The sequence below is a fragment of the Zootoca vivipara genome, chromosome 6, assembly GCF_963506605.1.
Source record: "Zootoca vivipara chromosome 6, rZooViv1.1, whole genome shotgun sequence".
NCBI classification, from domain to species: domain Eukaryota; kingdom Metazoa; phylum Chordata; class Lepidosauria; order Squamata; family Lacertidae; genus Zootoca; species Zootoca vivipara.
The window spans coordinates 1,550,636-1,569,574 of NC_083281.1; the positions used below are offsets into that span (position 1 = coordinate 1,550,636).

General features: G+C 48.8%; 1 protein-coding gene across 3 annotated transcripts in view; it reads left to right on the top strand.

Moving 5' to 3' along the window:
- PALM (paralemmin) overlaps window positions 1-18,939 on the top strand; it is a 61,582-nt gene that overhangs the window by 15,743 nt on the left and 26,900 nt on the right. For all 3 annotated transcript variants that reach the window (XM_060275293.1, XM_035119797.2, XM_035119796.2), the window contains exon 2: window positions 7,721-7,769. In XM_060275293.1, the coding sequence (XP_060131276.1) occupies window positions 7,721-7,769 (49 nt within the window). The remainder of the gene's footprint in view (window positions 1-7,720; window positions 7,770-18,939) is intronic.

Below are 18,939 nucleotides of genomic sequence, written 5' to 3' on the forward strand. Positions count from 1 at the left end.
GGGCATTCCACAGGGCGGGCGCCACCACCAAGAAGGCCCTCTGCCTGGTTCCCTGTAACCTCTCTTCTCGCAGGGAGGGAACCGCCAGAAGGCCCTCAGAGCTCGACCTCAGTGTCGGGGCTGAGCAATGGGGGTGGATACACTCCAGGGATACTGATTTGCCAAAGTGGCGGATAGATGCTGGGTCCCCCTATAGAACCCCTTTGGTCCAGAGCTCTCCCCAACTGCCCTGTGTCCTGTGTTCAAGTCTCCTCCCATCCCTTTTCCAGGTGCATTTAGACACCAGCTGCCTCTTTGCCTCCTCTCCGTAGCGTTTCATCTGTTTCATCTCTGGCTGGGAAGCGAGTCACACCAGGCCTGAGATGTGCCTACGAACACAACACACACACACACACACACACACACACACACACACACACACAAACACTTATCCTGTTAGTCACACTTGGCACCTCGAGCCCTTGTTCCTGCATGAGCGACGCAGAACAAAATTGCCAATGGTTTCTCTTTTTTAAAAACAACAACAACCACACACACACACACACACACACACACACACACACACACACACACCAAGCCAGCCTTTCTCCATCAAAGTTTCCCTCTTCCCCCCACGCCCGGGAAAATATATATATCTGCAATTGTTTTTCTGCTGAACCTTGGGCTGGATGAGATCATAGGGAGGGATTGTGGCTGCAAAGATTAGGCTCCTCTTGAAATGATCACCCAGGGAGATCCACATTTCTGCTCCCTTTTTCAGCAGGTGGTTTCTCCCCCCGCAAAAAAAAGCTGGAGGGGTAGATAAATCTTCTCTGCCTCGGGTTCAAGGCTTTGCACAGATGGAGGAAGATAAGGGTTCTTTTGTTTTGGGCAGCGCTCAGCGCATGGTAACCAAGCAGGGAAAACGAGACGAAATAGAGGATTTCCGGAAGATATCCGGCGCTGGGGGGATTCTGGGGCAGGTGGGACAATGGTCACCTCCATCCACCTGCAAAGGGAAGGGCCCTTTTGTCCCTGGGATAAGTGAGATCGTTGTGCGCAGGGGGAGATGGAGGAGACCTTTGTTCCCAGAGAGAAATGGGGAAGAGAGCCCTTTGTCTCCCCGGGGATATACAGTGGTCCCTTGGTTCTCAAACTTAATCCATTTCGGAAGTCCGTTCCAAAACCAAAGCGTTCCAAACCAAGGCATGCTTTCCCATAGAAAGGAATGCAAAACGGATTAATCCATTCCAGACTTTTAAGAACAACCCCTAAAACAGCAATTGAACGTGAATTTTGCTGTCTAACGAGACCATTGATCCATAAAACGAAAGCAATAATCAACATGCTGTACCATAAAATAAATAAGAAAGTATTGCAGATGATAAAAAATAAAATTATTTTTCCCCTTACGTGCACTGATGACGGTCATTGTTTGGATGGGGGGCTTTTATCCATTTCCGCAGTCACACAACCAATCAATCAGTAGCTGAACTGGGTTCCACACAGTCACAAAAACAAATGAACCGAAAAAGCCTCAAGAACCAAAACGCAAAATAAAGAGCCAAAACAAAAGCGCCAAACTTATTCCGTTCCTGAAGTCTGTTTGACTTCTGAGATGTTTGGAAACCGAGGCGCAGCTTCTGAATGGTGCAGGCGCCCTGGAAACAATAGCCGACAACCGCATTGGATGTTCGGCTTCCAAAAAACGTTCAAAAACTGGAACACTCACTTCCGGCTTTTCGGCGTTCGCATGAGGTGGCCAAAGTCTTGGAGCCTCAGCTTCACGATCTGTCCTTCCAGTGAGCACTCAGGGCTGATTTCCTTCAGAATGGAGAGGTTTGATCTTCTTGCAGTCCATGGGACTCTCAAGAGTCTCCTCCAGCACCATAATTCAAAAGCATCAATTCTTCGACGATCAGCCTTCTTTATGGTCCAGCTCTCACTTCCATACATCACTACTGGAAAAACCATCGCTTTAACTATACGGACCTTTGTCTGCAAGGTGATGTCTCTGCTTTTTAAGATGCTGCCTAGGTTTGTCATTGCTTTTCTCCCAAGAAGCAGGCGTCTTTTAATTTCGTGACTGCTGTCACCATCTGCAGTGATCAAGGAGCCCAAGAAAGTAAAATCTCTCACTTCCTCCATTTCTTCCCCTTCTATTTGCCAGGAGATGATGGGACCAGTGGCCATGATCTTGGTTTTTTTGATGTTGAGCTTCAGACCATATTTTGCGCTCTCCTCTTTCACCCTCATTAAGAGGTTCTTCAATTCCTCCTCGCTTTCTGCCATCATGGTTGTGTCATCTGCATATCTGAGGTTGTTGATATTTCTTCCGGCAATCTTAATTCCGGCTTGGGATTCATCTAGTCCAGCCTTTCGCATGATGAATTCTGCATATAAGTTAAATAAGCAGGGAGACAATATACAACCTTGTCATACTGAGATTTTTTGTTGTTCACCGCTACCAGGAATATATATATTTTGAAGTATACTTGTCACCACGCTTGGACAGTCCATTCTGTGGAATAACCGCTAACTGACATCGTCAGACACAGTATATTCCGAAATATATATATTCCTGGTAGCGGTGAACAACAAAAAAACTCAAGTATTACGCATCCATTTGGAAGTACTTTTGAACCAATTTATATGTCATATGGATACCCAATATGAACTACAACATATGACTGAATACATTGAACTGATGTTGGATTGAATCACGAGTGATATGATGTTTATGGTTGTGTTATTTAAATTATTCTGCGTCATACGTTTATAAATTAGTGATTGAAGTCATTCTGCGTTATATGTTTACAAATTAGTGTTTGATTACAGCAGCCGGTTACGCTCGTTGTATAATTGTGCTGCGGACAAGGCTTTGAGGTCTGAATATGCCCTTACAAGTGGTCTCAATGATCATTTCTCACCTCGAGAGGCTGTGCGGCATAGTGGTTGGAGCACCCTGCCAGGATTCTAGGGCAGCAAAGAGACCTGCCGGGAAGTGTGCGCGAGAGACGCCGCTTGTTCCAGACGCTGCTCCCTCCTCCTCCTCCTCCTCCTCCTCCTCCTCCTCCTCCTCCTCCTCCTCCTCCTCCTCCTCCTCCTCCTCTCCGCTTTGCCCCTCTGGGTATATTTATTTGTGAGATAAGTCTCCTCTTAAGGCCACTTCTTTCCCTGCCTCCGGCTCCCCCGGAGCATCTTCGGTGCTGGGCTAATCTCTGTTGCCACGGCAACGACATCCTCAGCACCCTCCTCCCGGCTCCCTGAGCATTATAAATTACGGCTAAGTGGCTTCCTTGAGGAGAGGGAGAAGGGGCTGGGCGGCTTCTGCCCTGGTGGGGGTGGGAAGGCGAGAGAGAGAGAGAGAGAGAGAGAGAGCGCATTTGACATGCCCAAATCCAGGCCCTGACAGGAGTGGCTGTTTCCTCTGGATATCAACCACGGGAAGAAGATCTGAAAAGGATGGGTGTGTTTTTGTCTCAGCAGCGGCGACTGGTGGGCATGGGGCAGTGGGCAGAGCCCACATCAGTCGGTGTGTCAGAATTTGAACCCAAGACCAAAGTGTACCGGAAGAAGCAAAGATCACCCGTGTCGAAGCAATGATTCTTCAACATCAACTTGGACCGCTCATGTTGTGCGGATGCCTGATGACCGTCTTCCAAAGCAACTACTCTATTCGAACTTAAGAATGGAATGGTATTCCGTTCTGGTCAGACCTCACCTGGAATACTGTGTCCAGTTCTGGGCACCACAGTTCAAGAAGGATACTGACAAGCTGGAACGTGTCCAGAAGAGGGCAACCAAAATGGTCAAAGGCCTGGAAACGATGCCTTATGAGGAACGACTTAGGGAGCTGGGTATGTTTAGCCTGGAGAAGAGAAGGTTAAGGGGTGATATGATAGCCATGTTCAAATATATAATAGGATGTCATATAGAGGAGGGAGAGAGGTTGTTTTCTGCTGCTCCAGAGAAGCGGACACGGAGCAATGGATTCAAGCTACAAGAAAGAAGATTCCACCTAAACATTAGGAAGAACTTCCTGACAGTAAGAGCTGTTCGGCAGTGGAATTTGCTACCAAGGAGTGTGGTAGAGTCTCCTTCTTTGGAGGTCTTTAAGCAGAGGCTTGACAGCCATCTGTCAGAAATACTTTGATGGTGTTTCCTGCTTGGCAGGGGGTTGGACTTGATGGCCCTTGTGGTCTCTTCCAACTTTATGATTCTATGATTCTAAGTGTAATGCTGGTGGTCAACAAAAGAGGTTCAAAGACTGTCTCAAGGCAAATCTTTAAAAACGTAGTATAAACATGGACAGTTGGGAACACACTGGCCTGCGAGCGCTCCAGTTGGAGAACAGCCTTTCCCAAAGGTGCCAAGGGCTTTGAAGGGAGAAACGCGCTAAGAGGAAGGCACGCTTGGCAAATCCACACCATGATCAACTCCCGCCTGGAAACCAATGTCCCCACTGTGGAGCGACGTGGGGATCGCCAAAGATAGCAGGCAAGAACTCGGCCCGCACAATGCCACTGGCTAAAGGAGGGAACCACACAAGCTAACCAAACGAATTTCCATAGGGACAAAGGCCAGGTTCTGCACTTAGGCAGGAAGAACCAGATGCACAAATATAGGATGGGGCAAATGGGCGGGGTAAAAATAATGAAATGATTATGATGACGGAATACAGGCACCCCCAAACTCAGACCTCCAGCTGTTTTGGGACTACAACTCCCATCATCCCTAGCTAACAGGACCAGTGGTCAGGGGTGATGGGAGCTGTAGTCCCAAAACATCTGGAGGGCCGAGTTTGGGGATGCCTGGAATAGAAGATTCCACCTAAACATTAGGAAGAACTTCCTGACAGTAAGAGCTGTTCGGCAGTGGAATTTGCTGCCAAGGAGTGTGGTGGAGTCTCCTTCTTTGGAGGTCTTTAAGCAGAGGATTGACAGGCATATGTCAAGAATGCTTTGATGGTGTTTCCTGCTTGGCAGGGGGTTGGACTGGATGGCCCTTGTGGTCTCTTCCAACTCTACAATTCTATGATTCTATGACACCCCTATTTTCATCTGTATGATTTTGGCGTAGTTCACTTTCTTTCAAATCGACCCAATTGAGAGTATCTGTGTGCAAAAATACAATCCCTTTTTCTCTCTAGCAATCTCCCTACCCGGTTAATTAACATCTTACTAACGATGTAAGCGGCTCCCTCCCAGGGCTCCCTCTCCCCCCCCTCTCTCTCTGTGCTTTTTTGGCTAAAAAGACTGCGGCCTTTGAACTGGAAAAAGTTTTTCCCGCCTTCATTTTAAGGGCGCAGGAGGAGGTTATTTTTTGACCAGTTGGTGACCTTCTCGGCGCAGAAGGCTCTCGCCGCCATTCGCACGCAGGACAATGTAGGAAGAGGCGAACAACACACGGGGAGGAAGTATCTGCTTTTAGCTACAAAAATGTGGAAAATAGGGACAACAAGCGAGGGAAGGGGGGGTCAGATGTGGGAAGGAAGAGGCCGTTTGATGTCTGCCTGCTGTGTCCGGTTCATTGTATTACAGCCCCCACCCACAATAGAAATAAAAAAACCCTCCCCGAGTCTTCCTTGGCCCCCACCCATGATGTTGGGGCTTTGTGCGGCGGAGAAAAGAAAGAAAAAGCAGCTTTATTTCAGTAATAAAAACATGAGAATCTGCTGGATCAGGGCAACAGCCAGTTCCAGATTTACGTATAAGCTAAACAAGCTCTAGCTTAGGGCCCCACTCTCTTGGGGGCCCGGGAAAATATAAATGGGAGGGGGACTGAATGTACATTTCCAAAATATAAGATAAAAAACAAAATAAAACCTACGTACAGCAACCGTGTTTTGTGTTGTGTCGGCTCCTAGGATGTAAGTCATGGGCCCCGCCTGCTAGCCTGCTCCCCAAAATATCACTGGTTTGCTCCTTTCTATATATAGGGTGCCTACGTTCTGCTCTTTATAATTATTAGTAGCTTGCATCGTATATTTACACCTCTTATTATTTCATGTTATAGCAAGTTTCTAGAGACTAGATGGTGAGTCTTTGTCAATGGTGTTTCCGAATGAACTTTTGCTATTGCCAAATGCCAATGTGTTTGCATTATTCAGTTTGTCATGAATCAAAAATCATTTTAAGTTACAGCTTCGTAATTATTTCACTATTAATATACCTCTTCTTAATTGTATTCCAGCTGAACAATGACTTTGATAAAATCCATATTTTGTTATGTGTGAATGGCTTTAGATACCTAATAGGTCCTTAAATGACCATATAGCATACAGATGAAACTCGGAAAATATCGCCGAAAAGTGCATTTATTTCAATAATGCAACTTATTATTTTTTATTTTTATTTTAATTTTTAAAAATGGTTTCTTTTTGAAATTCCACAGTAATCAAACAAATAGTTACAATAGAAAAATAAACAAAAATAAACATCACTATTACATTTCATTAATTACATTCCATTTATAAATGACCTGCCTAATGACAAATAATGACAATTACAACAAATAAAGGCTTGGCGTATCTTGCTTTGCATGTCATGCATCTATCTCATATATTGGGTTCACCTTTTAAGTTGCGTTACTGAAATAAATGCACTTTTCGACGATATTCTAATTTTCCGAGTTTCACCTGCATCTTCAACACACAAAAACAGCGGCAATTTGTTGTTGACAAAGGACAGCTGGACATAGAAAGGGCCCCATGACCTTCAGGAGCTGAGGGCCGCATCAAACCTCAATCTGGCCCTGCCCTGGAAAACAGGGACGCTTTGAGGGTCTTTCGACTGCATGTAGGAGGGATAATGCAGAGAAATGGGTCACTATAGAAAGTAAATTTGGCGTTGTCGGTTGCCCTGCGATACAACAAGTTGGGGACTGCAACCTTGTATCAAGGCAGTTCAGCTTCCTTTCCCAGCAAACCTAGAGCTTGGCGTTCCATAAAAGCGTCGACACTCTCTAACCAGGAATTTTTGCAGGTGTTAAAAGGAGGCTGCCATTCTGCGTTTTAAAGGCTTCTCGGTTTGATATGCCAAGGTGTTGCGATGATTGTTGGGTGCGTGTGTGCGTGTGCCGACGAGCTCGAAATCAAATCGAAAGCCACTTCCAGTCAGTTGCTATTTTGGGACGGGATTTGATCACACATTGGCACATTCTGGTGCCCTGGTTGCTTCCCGCTAGAAACAGGTTTTTTTGCAGGAAGGAAAGGGACGAGAAGGGCGGGGCGAAGGACCGAGGGATGCGGCACGGCAAACCCGTCGGAACGGAAGCTCGATAAAAGAGGCGGCGTGGCCGGACCTCCGTGCAAACTTTCCTGGGGGAATCCTTGATAAACGTGCTGCTTGGAAGTGGCCAAACCAGTATGGCGGCCATATTTTAAAAAGTGAAAATCCGGGCGTAAAATCGAAATTATTCTGCCCCTGTTGCAAATCAGGTTTTATTGTCAAAATTTCCACACTTCCAGCCTTTTGCAAGGAGCAAATTGAACAAGCGGTTACCCCGGATTCAGCTGGAAACGCAGCTTTGCAAACAGCTGGATTTTATTCCGTTCTCTTTATCCATGTTGTACACGATCCCTTCCCTTGCAAATTTTTTCACTCTGCAACAACCCAGAGAGGCGGAGAGGCTGCCGTTGGCTCAAGGTGGCCGATATCGATGTCTATACGGCATCTATGCGTTCCTTGAAGTCTGAGTTCCTGCATCTTCTTAAGTCTTCCTATTTTCTTTCTTCTAGGATCATCGACACAAGTATAATTCAGCAGGAGAGACTCCAGGCCATAGCGGTAAGTTTTGCATCCTAATAAAGGACCATCGTCATCATTTATTATTTATACCCCGCCCATCTGGCTGGGTTTCCCCAGCCACTCTGGGTGGCTCCCGACAGAATATTAAAAACACGATAAAACATCACACATTAAAAAGCTTCCCTGAACAGGTGTCTTCTAAAAGTCAGGTAGTTGTTTATTTCCTCAACATCTGATGGGAGGGCGCCACCACCGAGAAGGCCCTCTGCCTGGTTCCCTGCAACCTCACTTCTCGCAGGGAGGGAACCGCCAGAAGGCCCTCAGAGCTGGACCTCAGTGTCCGGGCTGGACGATGGGGGTGGAGATGCTCCTTCAGGGATACTGGGCCGTTTAGGGCTTTCAAGGTCAGCACCAACACTTTGAATTGTGCTCAGAAACATCCTGGGAGCCAATGTAGGTCTTTCAGGACCAGTGTTATATGGTCCTGGCGGCCACTCCCAGTCCCCAGTCTAGCTGCCACATTCTGGATTAGTTGCAGTTTCCGGGTCGCCTTCAAAGGTAGCCCCACATAGAGCGCATGGCAGTAGTCCAAGCGGGAGATAACCAGAGCATGCACCACTCTGGCCAGACAGTCTGTGGGCAGGGAGGGTCTCATCCTGCGTCCCAGATGGAGCTGATAAACAGCTGCCCTGGACACAGAATGACCATCCAAGCAGCAAAATGCAGCTACCGCAGTAAAAAGAAAAGTTGTAGATAGTTATTTAACCTTTGCATCGTGCTTTCAAGTGTCCCTTGCGGTTATCATCCCAAACTGGGGGACTTTTGCCTTCCTGATACTCCTGAACAGTGAGCAGTTCTGGTCACCTTGCCTCAAAACGGATACCAAGAAGTTGGGAAAGGTTCAGAAAAGGGCCACCGGAATGATCGAGGGGCTGGAGAGACTACAAATAAAGGTTACAAGTCGTTGGGGATTTTTCTAGTTTAGAGATAAGGCGAGGACGAGGCGGTGTGATATAAGCTCATAAAATAATTCGTGGCTTGAAGGAAGCAGAGAGACAAAAGTTTTCCTCCCTCTTAGAACTTATGGGAATCCGGTGAAGGTGAATATTGGTAGTGCCTGAGAATGTTCATATTAGTCATGGCAATAACATACAAAAGTGCATTAGTTTGGAGGGAAAACACTTGCAAAACTGTCTGTTAGATGTTGTTGTTGTTTAGTCGTTTAGTCGTGTCCGACTCTTCGTGACCCCATGGACCCATGGACCATGTTAGATGGAACTGCATTTTTTTAAAAAAAGGCTTACGTTATTATTATTTATTGAATTTATGCACCACCCTATACCCAGAAGTCTCAGAGCGGTTCACAGAAAAGATCACAATATATAAAAACAAAATAAAAACAATAACCCAATAACACACACACACCCAAAAAAGAGCCACGTTTTAAAAGGGTATAGGTTGTCGATGAGGTCAACCAAAGGCCTGGTTAAAAAGGAACGTTTTTGCCTGGCGCCTAAAGGTGTATAATGAAGGCGCCAGGCGAACCTCCCTGGGGAGAGCATTCCCACAGATGGGGAGCCACTGCAGAGAAGGCCCTGCTCTCGTGTTGCCCCCCCCCGGACCTCTCGACGAGGCAGCACATGAAGGAGGGCCTCAGAAGATGATCTAATGGTCTGGGTAGGTTCATATGGAAAGAGGTGGTCCTTGAGGTATTGCGGTTCTGAGCCATTTAAGGCTTTATAGGTCAAAACCTATGAATTGGGCCCGAATCCTAGAGTTGGAAGAGACCACAAGGGCCATCCAGTCCAACCCCCTGCCAAGCAGGAAACACCATCAAAGCATTCTTGACATATGGCTGTCAAGCCTCCGCTTAAAGACCTCCAAAGAAGGAGACTCCACTACACTTCTTGGCAGCAAATTCCACTGCCGAACAGCTCTTACTGTCAGGAAGTTCTTCCTAATGTTTAGGTGGAATCTTCTTTCTTGTAGCTTGAATCCATTGCTCCGTGTCCGCTTCTCTGGAGCAGCAGAAAACAACCTTTCTCCCTCCTCTATATGACATCCTTTTATATATTTGAACATGGCTATCATATCACCCCTTAACCTTCTCTTCTCCAGGCTAAACATGCCCAGCTCCCTAAGGGTTGCTGGGAAGAAGGGTTGTAATCCTTCCACCTTGGGACACGGAACCAATCAACATTTTAAAAGACTGCAGGATACAAGGATTGAAAAAAAAGGCTTAATTAGAGCTGGGCAAAGTGAGATCACACCACTGAACTGGTGCAACTCACCTGGTATAAATCTGATAAGCATTTGAATCAGAAACTCCAGGAAGGATAAGTTTCTAAAGCCAGGTAAACTGGCCAGGCACTTAGGAAAACAAAGACACTTTGGGGAAAGTGATAAATATAAGTTGCTGACAAGTGCTCCAAAGACAGGGTAAATTATATACATAAAATAGACAGATAGTGGGTCTGTGGGGCACACAACCCCTCTGTGTCTTCCCCCTGCCCCCTCACTGAGGCTGCCACCACCCCTTTTCTAGTGCAGTTGGACCAGTGCAGTTGGACCAGGATCGGTGCAATATGTTCAAACCATCTTGCTCCGTTGAGTAACCTGGCCGCTGAATTCTGCATTGGCTGAAGTATCCGAACCATCTCCAGAGGCAGCCCCACGTAGAACGCATTGCAGCAATCTAACCTTGAGGTTGCCAGAGCATAGACGACAGGAGTTAGGCTCTCCCTAGGCAGATAGGGAAATTTGCACAAAACTACTGAGAAACTTTTGTAAGGACTTTTTAAAAATAAATTGCAAATTGATGTGGAAATGAGAAGAACTCAATTTAATACTGGCAGGATGAGAGAGAGAGAGAGAGAGAGAGAGAGAGAGAGAGAGAGAGAGAGAGAGAGAGAGAGACTGAAATTGGCAGTTTCCTAGTTCCTGGTTACTCAGAATACAGGGAGCCAGCCCTGTTGCTGAAGTGTGCACTGATAGGACATGCCAAAACAGAGATCTCAGGCTTGTGTCGAGATTCCTTGGGTGCTATTGTTCCCATTCCTATTATTATTCTTTTAAATTATTACCTGCGCTTCACCCAAAGGTCCCTGGGCAGGTTGCGGCCATTTAAAATACATTCAGAACCGTTTGGAAACTTGCAAAACGAAACACAATCGCTAAATATAAGCCGGGTCTGTGTTAAAGTGGAACGTCTTCAGCATTCGCCTGAAACTGTACCCCCCTCTGTGGGGAGTTTGCAGGTTAGAGCCTGCCACCGGGAACACCCTCTCCTGCCATCCGGAAGGTCGAGCGCGCCAGAATCGACTCTTTTTCACATTTATTTTGGCACGTAGGTGAAGCACCACACTCTGAGAACTGCCACGCAGTCACTTCAAGACCGCAGGCCCTCCAAGTGCCCCTATTTTCCAGTCCCAGATTTACAGAAGCCGTCCCGGTTTCTGATTTGAACCCAAAACATCCCAGTTTTCCTTAGGGCACCCCTATCTTCGCGGGAAAAACATTGGAGGGGATGGAATAGGATGTCCCTATTTTCACCGGAGAAACGTTGGAGGGGATGGAATAGGATGTCCCTATTTTCAGGACCCAGGTGGCGCTGTGGGTTAAACCACTGAGCCTAGGGCTTGCTGATCAGAAGGTCAGTGGTTCGAATCCCCGCGACGGGGTGAGCTCCTGTTGCTCTGTCCCAGCTCCTGCCAACCTAGCAGTTCGAAAGCACGTCAAAGTGCAAGTAGATAAATAGGAACTGCTACAGCGGGAAGGTAAATGGCGTTTCCATGTGCTGCTCTGGTTCGCCAGAAGTGGCTTTGTCATGCTGGCCACATGACCTGGAAGCTATACGCCGGCTCCCTCGGCCAATAATGAGAGATGAGTGCGCAACCCCAGAGTCGGTCACGACTGGACCTAATGGTCAGGGGTCCCTTTACCTTTACCTTTATTTTCAGGAGAGAAACATTGGAGGGGGTGGAATAGGATGTCCCTATTTTCATTGGAGAAATGTTGGAGGGGATGGAATAGGACGCCCCTATTTTCACGGGAGAAATGTTGGAGGGGATGGAATAGGACGTCCCTATTTTCACGGGAGAAACGTTGGAGGGGATGGAATAGGACGTCCCTATTTTCACGGGAGAAACGTTGGAGGGGATAGAATAGGACGTCCCTATTTTCATGGGAGAAACGTTGGAGGGGGTGGAATAGGACGTCCCTATTTTCACGGGAGAAATGTTGGAGGGGATGGAATAGGACGTCCCTATTTTCACGGGAGAAACGTTGGAGGGGATGGAATAGGACATCCCTATTTTCATGAGTGAAATGTTGGAGGGGATGGAATAGGACGCCCCTATTTTCACAGGAGAAATGTTGGGAGGGGGTGGAATAGGACGTCCCTATTTTCACGGGAGAAATGTTGGAGGGGATGGAATAGGATGCCCCTATTTTCACAGGAGAAATGTTGGGAGGGGGTGGAATAGGACGTCCCTATTTTCACGGGAGAAACCTTGGAGGGGATGGAATAGGACGCCCCTATTTTCACGGGAGAAATGTTGGGAGGGGGTGGAATAGGACGTCCCTATTTTCACGGGAGAAACCTTGGAGGGGATGGAATAGGACATCCCTATTTTCATGAGTGAAATGTTGGAGGGGATGGAATAGGACGCCCCTATTTTCACGGGAGAAATGTTGGGAGGGGGTGGAATAGGACGTCCCTATTTTCACGGGAGAAATGTTGGAGGGGATGGAATAGGACGTCCCTATTTTCACGGGAGAAACGTTGGAGGGGATGGAATAGGACATCCCTATTTTCATGAGTGAAATGTTGGAGGGGATGGAATAGGACGCCCCTATTTTCACAGGAGAAATGTTGGGAGGGGGTGGAATAGGACGTCCCTATTTTCACGGGAGAAATGTTGGAGGGGATGGAATAGGATGCCCCTATTTTCACGGGAGAAATGTTGGGAGGGGGTGGAATAGGACGCCCCTATTTTCACGGGTGAAATGTTGGAGGGGATGGAATAGGACGCCCCTATTTTCACGGGTGAAATGTTGGAGGGGATGGAATAGGACGCCCCTATTTTCACGGGTGAAATGTTGGAGGGGATGGAATAGGACGCCCCTATTTTCACGGGTGAAATGTTGGAGGGGATGGAATAGGACACCCCTATTTTCACGGGGGACCTGGTGCCCAGTGGGCCGCTCCGTTTCTCAGATTTGGTCCCTGGGGCGAAAATGCCATTGATCTGACAGATGAGCTCAGTTCCTTCCTGGGGAGGGAGGAGGGTGCAGCCAAGAAAGTTCGCTATCTCCCACCCTGTTTTGCATCGTCCCAAACCCAGGTTGTAACCTTGAGAGAGAGCTACAAATGTGGAGCCTTTGGGGGGTGTGGTGTGGATGAAGCAGCTCTCCCCCTGCCCCCCCCCCCGCTCAAAAGCGCCTCTCTCCGAGACAATGGCAGCCTTTTTCTGGTCCCTGACATAGGCCCTTTTCTTCTTCGCCTTTAGAAGCCGGCGAAGTTACAACATCAGCCGGATGCCAGCGCTGCCCGGCAGGGGTCCCCCTGGTAACCCGCTTCCTCCTCGAGCCACGAGGATGGGAGTCAGAGGGGGCAGCCAAAGTTGGGGAGGCTGCAAAGAACGCACCAACCTTTCCCTGTCCTTTGGCACTGCCAGTTAGAATGGAGCTGTGTAAACGGAGGTCTTTGGACCCCCAACAATCTGCACATCGGGTACCGTTTTGAGAACGCCGCATTCTCGAGCGGCTGAGCTCGGGAGACCGGCAGGGCTGGCGCCAGGCCTTGGCATGTTCCCATGGCGCACACACCACACCGTGGGGGCCCACCGAATCTCCCGTGACGCGAGAGAAGCGGCCCCTTGGAGATGGCCTTCAAGCTCTGGGAGCCTCCGAAAGCCACAGTGAGCGCTGGCCGCCTGCCCAAATCTACCTCCTCTTCTCTGGATTTGGGAGAGCGCAACGAGCTACTTCTCGTTTCAGGCGCGTTCTGAGAGGTCAATGCTTTTGTTTTGTTTTTTTTAAAAAAACCAAACATTTGGAATGGGCACCGTCCGGAGATCAAATGTCTCCCCGTCCCTTTATGTCAGGCATGTCCAAAGACCGGCCCGCAGGCCAAATCCTGCCCGCCGGTCTGTTTCATCCAGCCCCACAGGCAGTTGTGTGGGTGGTTTTCCCACTGGGTGGTTATGTGCTGTGTGCGCCCTGCTCTCTATCCTGGCTGCTGGTCTGCTCGCACAGGCGCCCAGCTTGTTCTCCTGGGGGCTCACTCTCCTGCTCTCCTGCCGCTCACCTGCCTCTCTATCCCTCGGGGAGCAACAACTTGGGGGCCATTCCTAAAAAAAAGGTCAACAATTATGGGGGAACAATTCCCAAAAAGTCAACAACTTTGGTGGGACCAATCCCAAGAAAAGATGAGCAACTTTGGGGTACCAATCCTTAAAAAGGGTAATCAACTATGGGGAAACAACCCCAAAAAAGGTCAACAATCCTAAGGAAAGGCAAACAACTTTGGCATAAAATCCTTTAAAAAGTTCAGCAGCTCTTCAATCCTAAATAAAGCTCAACCACTTTGGTTGGCCCTCAGGCATGTCCACTTCATCAAATCTGGCACTCTTTGAAAAAAGTTTGGACACCCCCTGCTTTAAGTCCTGCTACTCCATCAGTGCGAACGGAAATACAACGGACCTTTCCGTACCCTCCGGCATTTCTGCTATGAAAATAGGGGCATCCTGTTTAACAGTAATAATAATACTACTACTGATAATAATGATAATAATAATGATAATAATAAGCATAACCAGTGCTTTTTTTCATCCCCTCCAACATTTCCCCAATGAAAATAGGGACTTAGAATCATAGAGTTGGAAGAGACCACAAGGGCCATCCAGTCCAACCCCCTGCCGAGCCAGTTGGACTTCCTGTGGTCTAAACCCCTGAGCCTCTTGGGCTTGCCGATTAGAAGGTCGGCGGTTCAAATCCCTGCAACGGGGTGAGCTCCCGTTGCTCGGTCCCAGCTCCTGCCAACCTAGCAGTTGGGAAACACGTCAAAGTGCAAGTAGATAAATAGGTACCACTCTGGCGGGAAGATAAACGGCGTTTCCGTGTGCTGCTCTGGTTCGCCAGAAGCGGCTTAGTCATGCTGGCCACATGACCCGGAAGCTGTACACCGGCTCCCTCGGCCAGTAAAGCGAGATGAGCACTGCAACCCCAGAGTCGTCCGCGATTGGACCTAATGGTCAGGGATCCCTTTACCTTTACCTTTAAGGAAAAGCAGGATATTCCAGGATCAAATCAGAAACTAGGACGGCTTCTGTAAATATGGGACTGTCCCTGAGAAATAGGGACACTTGGAGGGTCTGGAATCCACCGGAAAAGGGGCATCATTAGGGGTCTTTTGCCTCCTGCCCCTTTCTCTCTCTCTCCCCCCCCCCCATAATGACGCCCCTGTTTTCATCGGAGAAATGTTGGAAGGTATGCAATGCAGGGAGCCCAAAGCCAAGCGTCTCAACTGGCCCCGGTTTTCCGGATAATAAATCACCGCTCGTGATTCATGTCAACCCCCCCCCCGTGCTTTTGGCACTGGGCGCCCGTGGCTGAAGGCTCTCCCCCCCTCTGCTGTTTGCAGTACGCCATGTTCCTGTCCTCCCAAATCACCCATCCTGTGCAGATCTCACAACAAAGAGCGTGTTATGTTGTAGGAGGGTAGGAGGGGAAAGGGGACACACACACACACACAGAGACACACACACCGCAATTGTCTCGTAATGACCTGTTATCAACAGCTCAGGAGGACGGAGATTTGCACCCCGCTGGGCATGAGATGGGGGGCTGCCCAGGCGCCACAGGGTACCCTGCAGCCAGCACAAGCGCATTTAGAGACACGGGGAGGCAGAGGCTGTGTCTTACGGCTTTTTAACATGTGTTTGTGGGAAGGGGGGGGCCTGTCTAGCTCAGGGTTGTCTGGGTAGCAGCTTGCCCGAGTTTCAGACTCAGGTGCCTGTCCCAGCCTTTCCTGGTGATGCCAGGAACTGAGAGTTTCTGCCTGCAAAGCAAATGCCTAGCGGCTGAGTTACAGTCCTTCTCCAAGATCCTAGTCCTCATGGTGGGTTTAAAATAAGCACGTCTGCCTATTTTACTCTACAGGTTGCTAAACTCCTAACAGCCGTCCTCTCGTACAAGAGACGGAATGGAATAATAGCTGATTATTGGTAGCTATAAGAATTTTCTAAAATGACATCAGGTATTGATTTTAGCGTAGTGCCTAAATTTTAATCTTAATCTTTTCTTTTTTGAATTGTTAATATTTGTCCTTGTGAGCTGTGAATTGTGTTAGATTATTTGTGGCTTGTACGAGTCCGCTATTTGATTTGTTTTGTTTTGTTGTGTTTTATGATGGGCGTAAAGCCGAATAAACATCTTTGCTTTGCATGCCTGAATGGTCCTGAATGGGGCAACTGTGCCCCTGAAGGACCAGGTGTGCAGCCTGGGAGTCATTTTGGACTCACAGCCGTCCATGGAGGTGCAGGTCCAGTCTGTGTCCCGGGCAGCTGTTTACCAGGTCCATCTGGGACGCAGGATGAAACCCTCCCTGCCCACGGACTGTCTGGCCAGAGTGGTGCATGCTCTGGTTATCTCCCGCTTGGACTACTGCAATGCGCTCTCCGTGGGGCTACCTTTGGAGGTGACCCGGAAACTGCAACTAATCCAGAATGCGGCAGCCGGACTGGGAGTGGAGACCATATAACACCGGTCCTGAAAGACCTACATTGGCTCCCAGGACGTTTCCGAGCACATTTCAAAGTGTTGGCGCTGACCTTGAAAGCCCTAAATGACCTCAAAGGCCCAGTAGACCTGAAGGAGCGTCTCCACCCCCATCATTCAGCCTGGACACTGAGGTCCAGCTCCGAGGGCCTTCTGGCGGTTCCCTCCCTGCGAGAAGGGAGAAGCTATAGGGAACCAGGCAGAGGGCCTTCTCGGTGGTGGCGCTCTCCCTGTGGAACTCCCTCAGGGAGATAAACAACTACCTGACTTTTAGAAGTTACATAAACAACTTTTAGAAGTTAGATAAACAACTACCTGACTTTTAGAAGGTATCTGAAGCAGTGTGCATGCACACGAAAGCTCATACCTACGACAAACTTAGTTGGTCTCTCAGGTGCTACTGGAAGGATTTTTTTATTTTGTTTTGACTTTTAGAAGGTATCTGAAGGCAGCCCTCTTTGGGGAAGTTTTTAACCTTTGACGTTTTATTACGTTTATATACGTGTGGGAAGCCACCCGGACTGGCCGGGCCGACCCAGCCGGATGGGTGGGGAATAAATAATAAAATTATTACAGTCATGATTCGCCCTAGGTGGACAAGCTGAGGCATGCATAGATGTGATCTGCAACTGAGCTGCGTCCCTTTCACCTGCTCTGCGCTCAGGGCACCTTGTCGGTTGATATAACTCGGAATCGGCCAAACGAAGGCGCGCCCGGCCCCGTTTTGGCCCTGGCTGGCTGCCCGTACCTTGAAGCGCCCTTTCGGACGCCCCCTTTTTTTCCGATGCTCTCCGCTAGATACAGGCCCTTCACAACAAAGGAGAGGATTGTTTCGGAGGGAAAGGAAGGGCAGAGAGGAGAAGTGAAACAGTCAGGAGCAAGGAGTCTCCTGCCAGCTCCTTCTCCGTCCTGGGAATGAACGTGAGCCTCTGCCGAGGTCTGGCAAAAAGTGCGGAGGGAGGGAGGGAGGGAGGCGATCTTTGCAGGCTGTTCCGAAAAGGAGAGAGGGGGGGAGAAGCGGATCCTCACTTGGCAGGCAGGCGATGCGTTTGGAAGAGGTTCCTGCAGGCTTGGCCGCCAAAGGAATATTGTCTGCTTTTTCCATGTGGGGCCGGAATGAAGACATTTCCAGGGTTTAACTCCCCTTGTCCCAGCCGCCTCCGGAAATGCAAGAGAGGGTGGTTTTTCTTTGTGTTTTGCATTTTTGCATTTTTGCATACTAGTGGGGAAAGCGGTCTCCTTCACAGAGACCCTCTTTGGGTGTTGAAATATCAGCAGGGGATGGGGTGGGGAAGTGCAAATTTGGGGAGGTGTGATTCCGTTTGCATTTAACTAATTTCTCCTTTTGGAAACACGGCGCAAACTGGAACGGAACCGCGCTATGATATTCGTGCTTCTCCGAATTTTGCAAAGGAGTTCCTTCAGCCTTGCAATAATGAGTACAAAAATACGTAGATTAGGGGAAATGCACAAATCAGACGCCTCTTATGAGTCTTTTTTTTTTTAATGCCAACACTCCTAAAACAGGAGTTGCTTAAACAAATTCTTTACTTCCTTGACATCTGATGGGAGGGTGTTCCACAGGGCGGGCACCACCACCAAGAAGGCCCTCTGCCTGGTTCCCTGTAATCTCACTTCTCGCAGGGAGGGAACCGTCAGAAGACCCTCAGTGTTGGGGCTGAATGATGGAGGAGGAGATGCTCCTTCAGGGGCCATTTAGGGCTTCAAAGGTCAGCACCAACACTTTGAATTGTGCTCGGAAACGTCCTGGGAGTCAGTGAAGATCCTTTAGGACCAGTGTTATACGGTCCCGGCGGTCATATAACATCCTGTGGACTAGGATCTTGGAGAAGGACTGTAACTCAGCCGCAGGGCATCTGCTTCAGCCAACCTCCCAACCTCCTCCGTCTCGAGTGTTGCCTTTGTAGAACACAGCCGGGAGGAGCAGGCAAAGCTAGAAGGAGTGGGCTCTGCTCTGGCGCCCCCTGGTGTTGGGCTCCCTACGCTCTTGCCAATGGGCACCAGCCTCCACTTCCAAGGCCAGGCTCCTGCAAGATTTAACATACGTCCCAGTATGTTTCCGAGCACAATTCAAAGTGTTGGTGCTGACCTTGAAAGCCCTAAACAGCCCTGTAGACCTGAAGGAGCGTCTCCATCCCCATCGTTCAGCCCGGACACTGAGGTCCAACTCCCAGGGCCTTCTGGCGGTTCCCTCCCTGCAAGAAGCGAGGTTGCAGGGAACCAGGCAGAGGGCCTTCTCAGTGGTGGCACCCACCCTGTGGAACGCCCTCCTATCGGATGTCAACAACTATCAGACTTTTAGAAGACACCTGAAGGCACCCCTGTTTAGGGAATATTTTAATATTTAATGCTGTATTGTTTTTAACATTCGATTGGCAGCCACCCAGAGTGGCTGGGGAAACAGCCT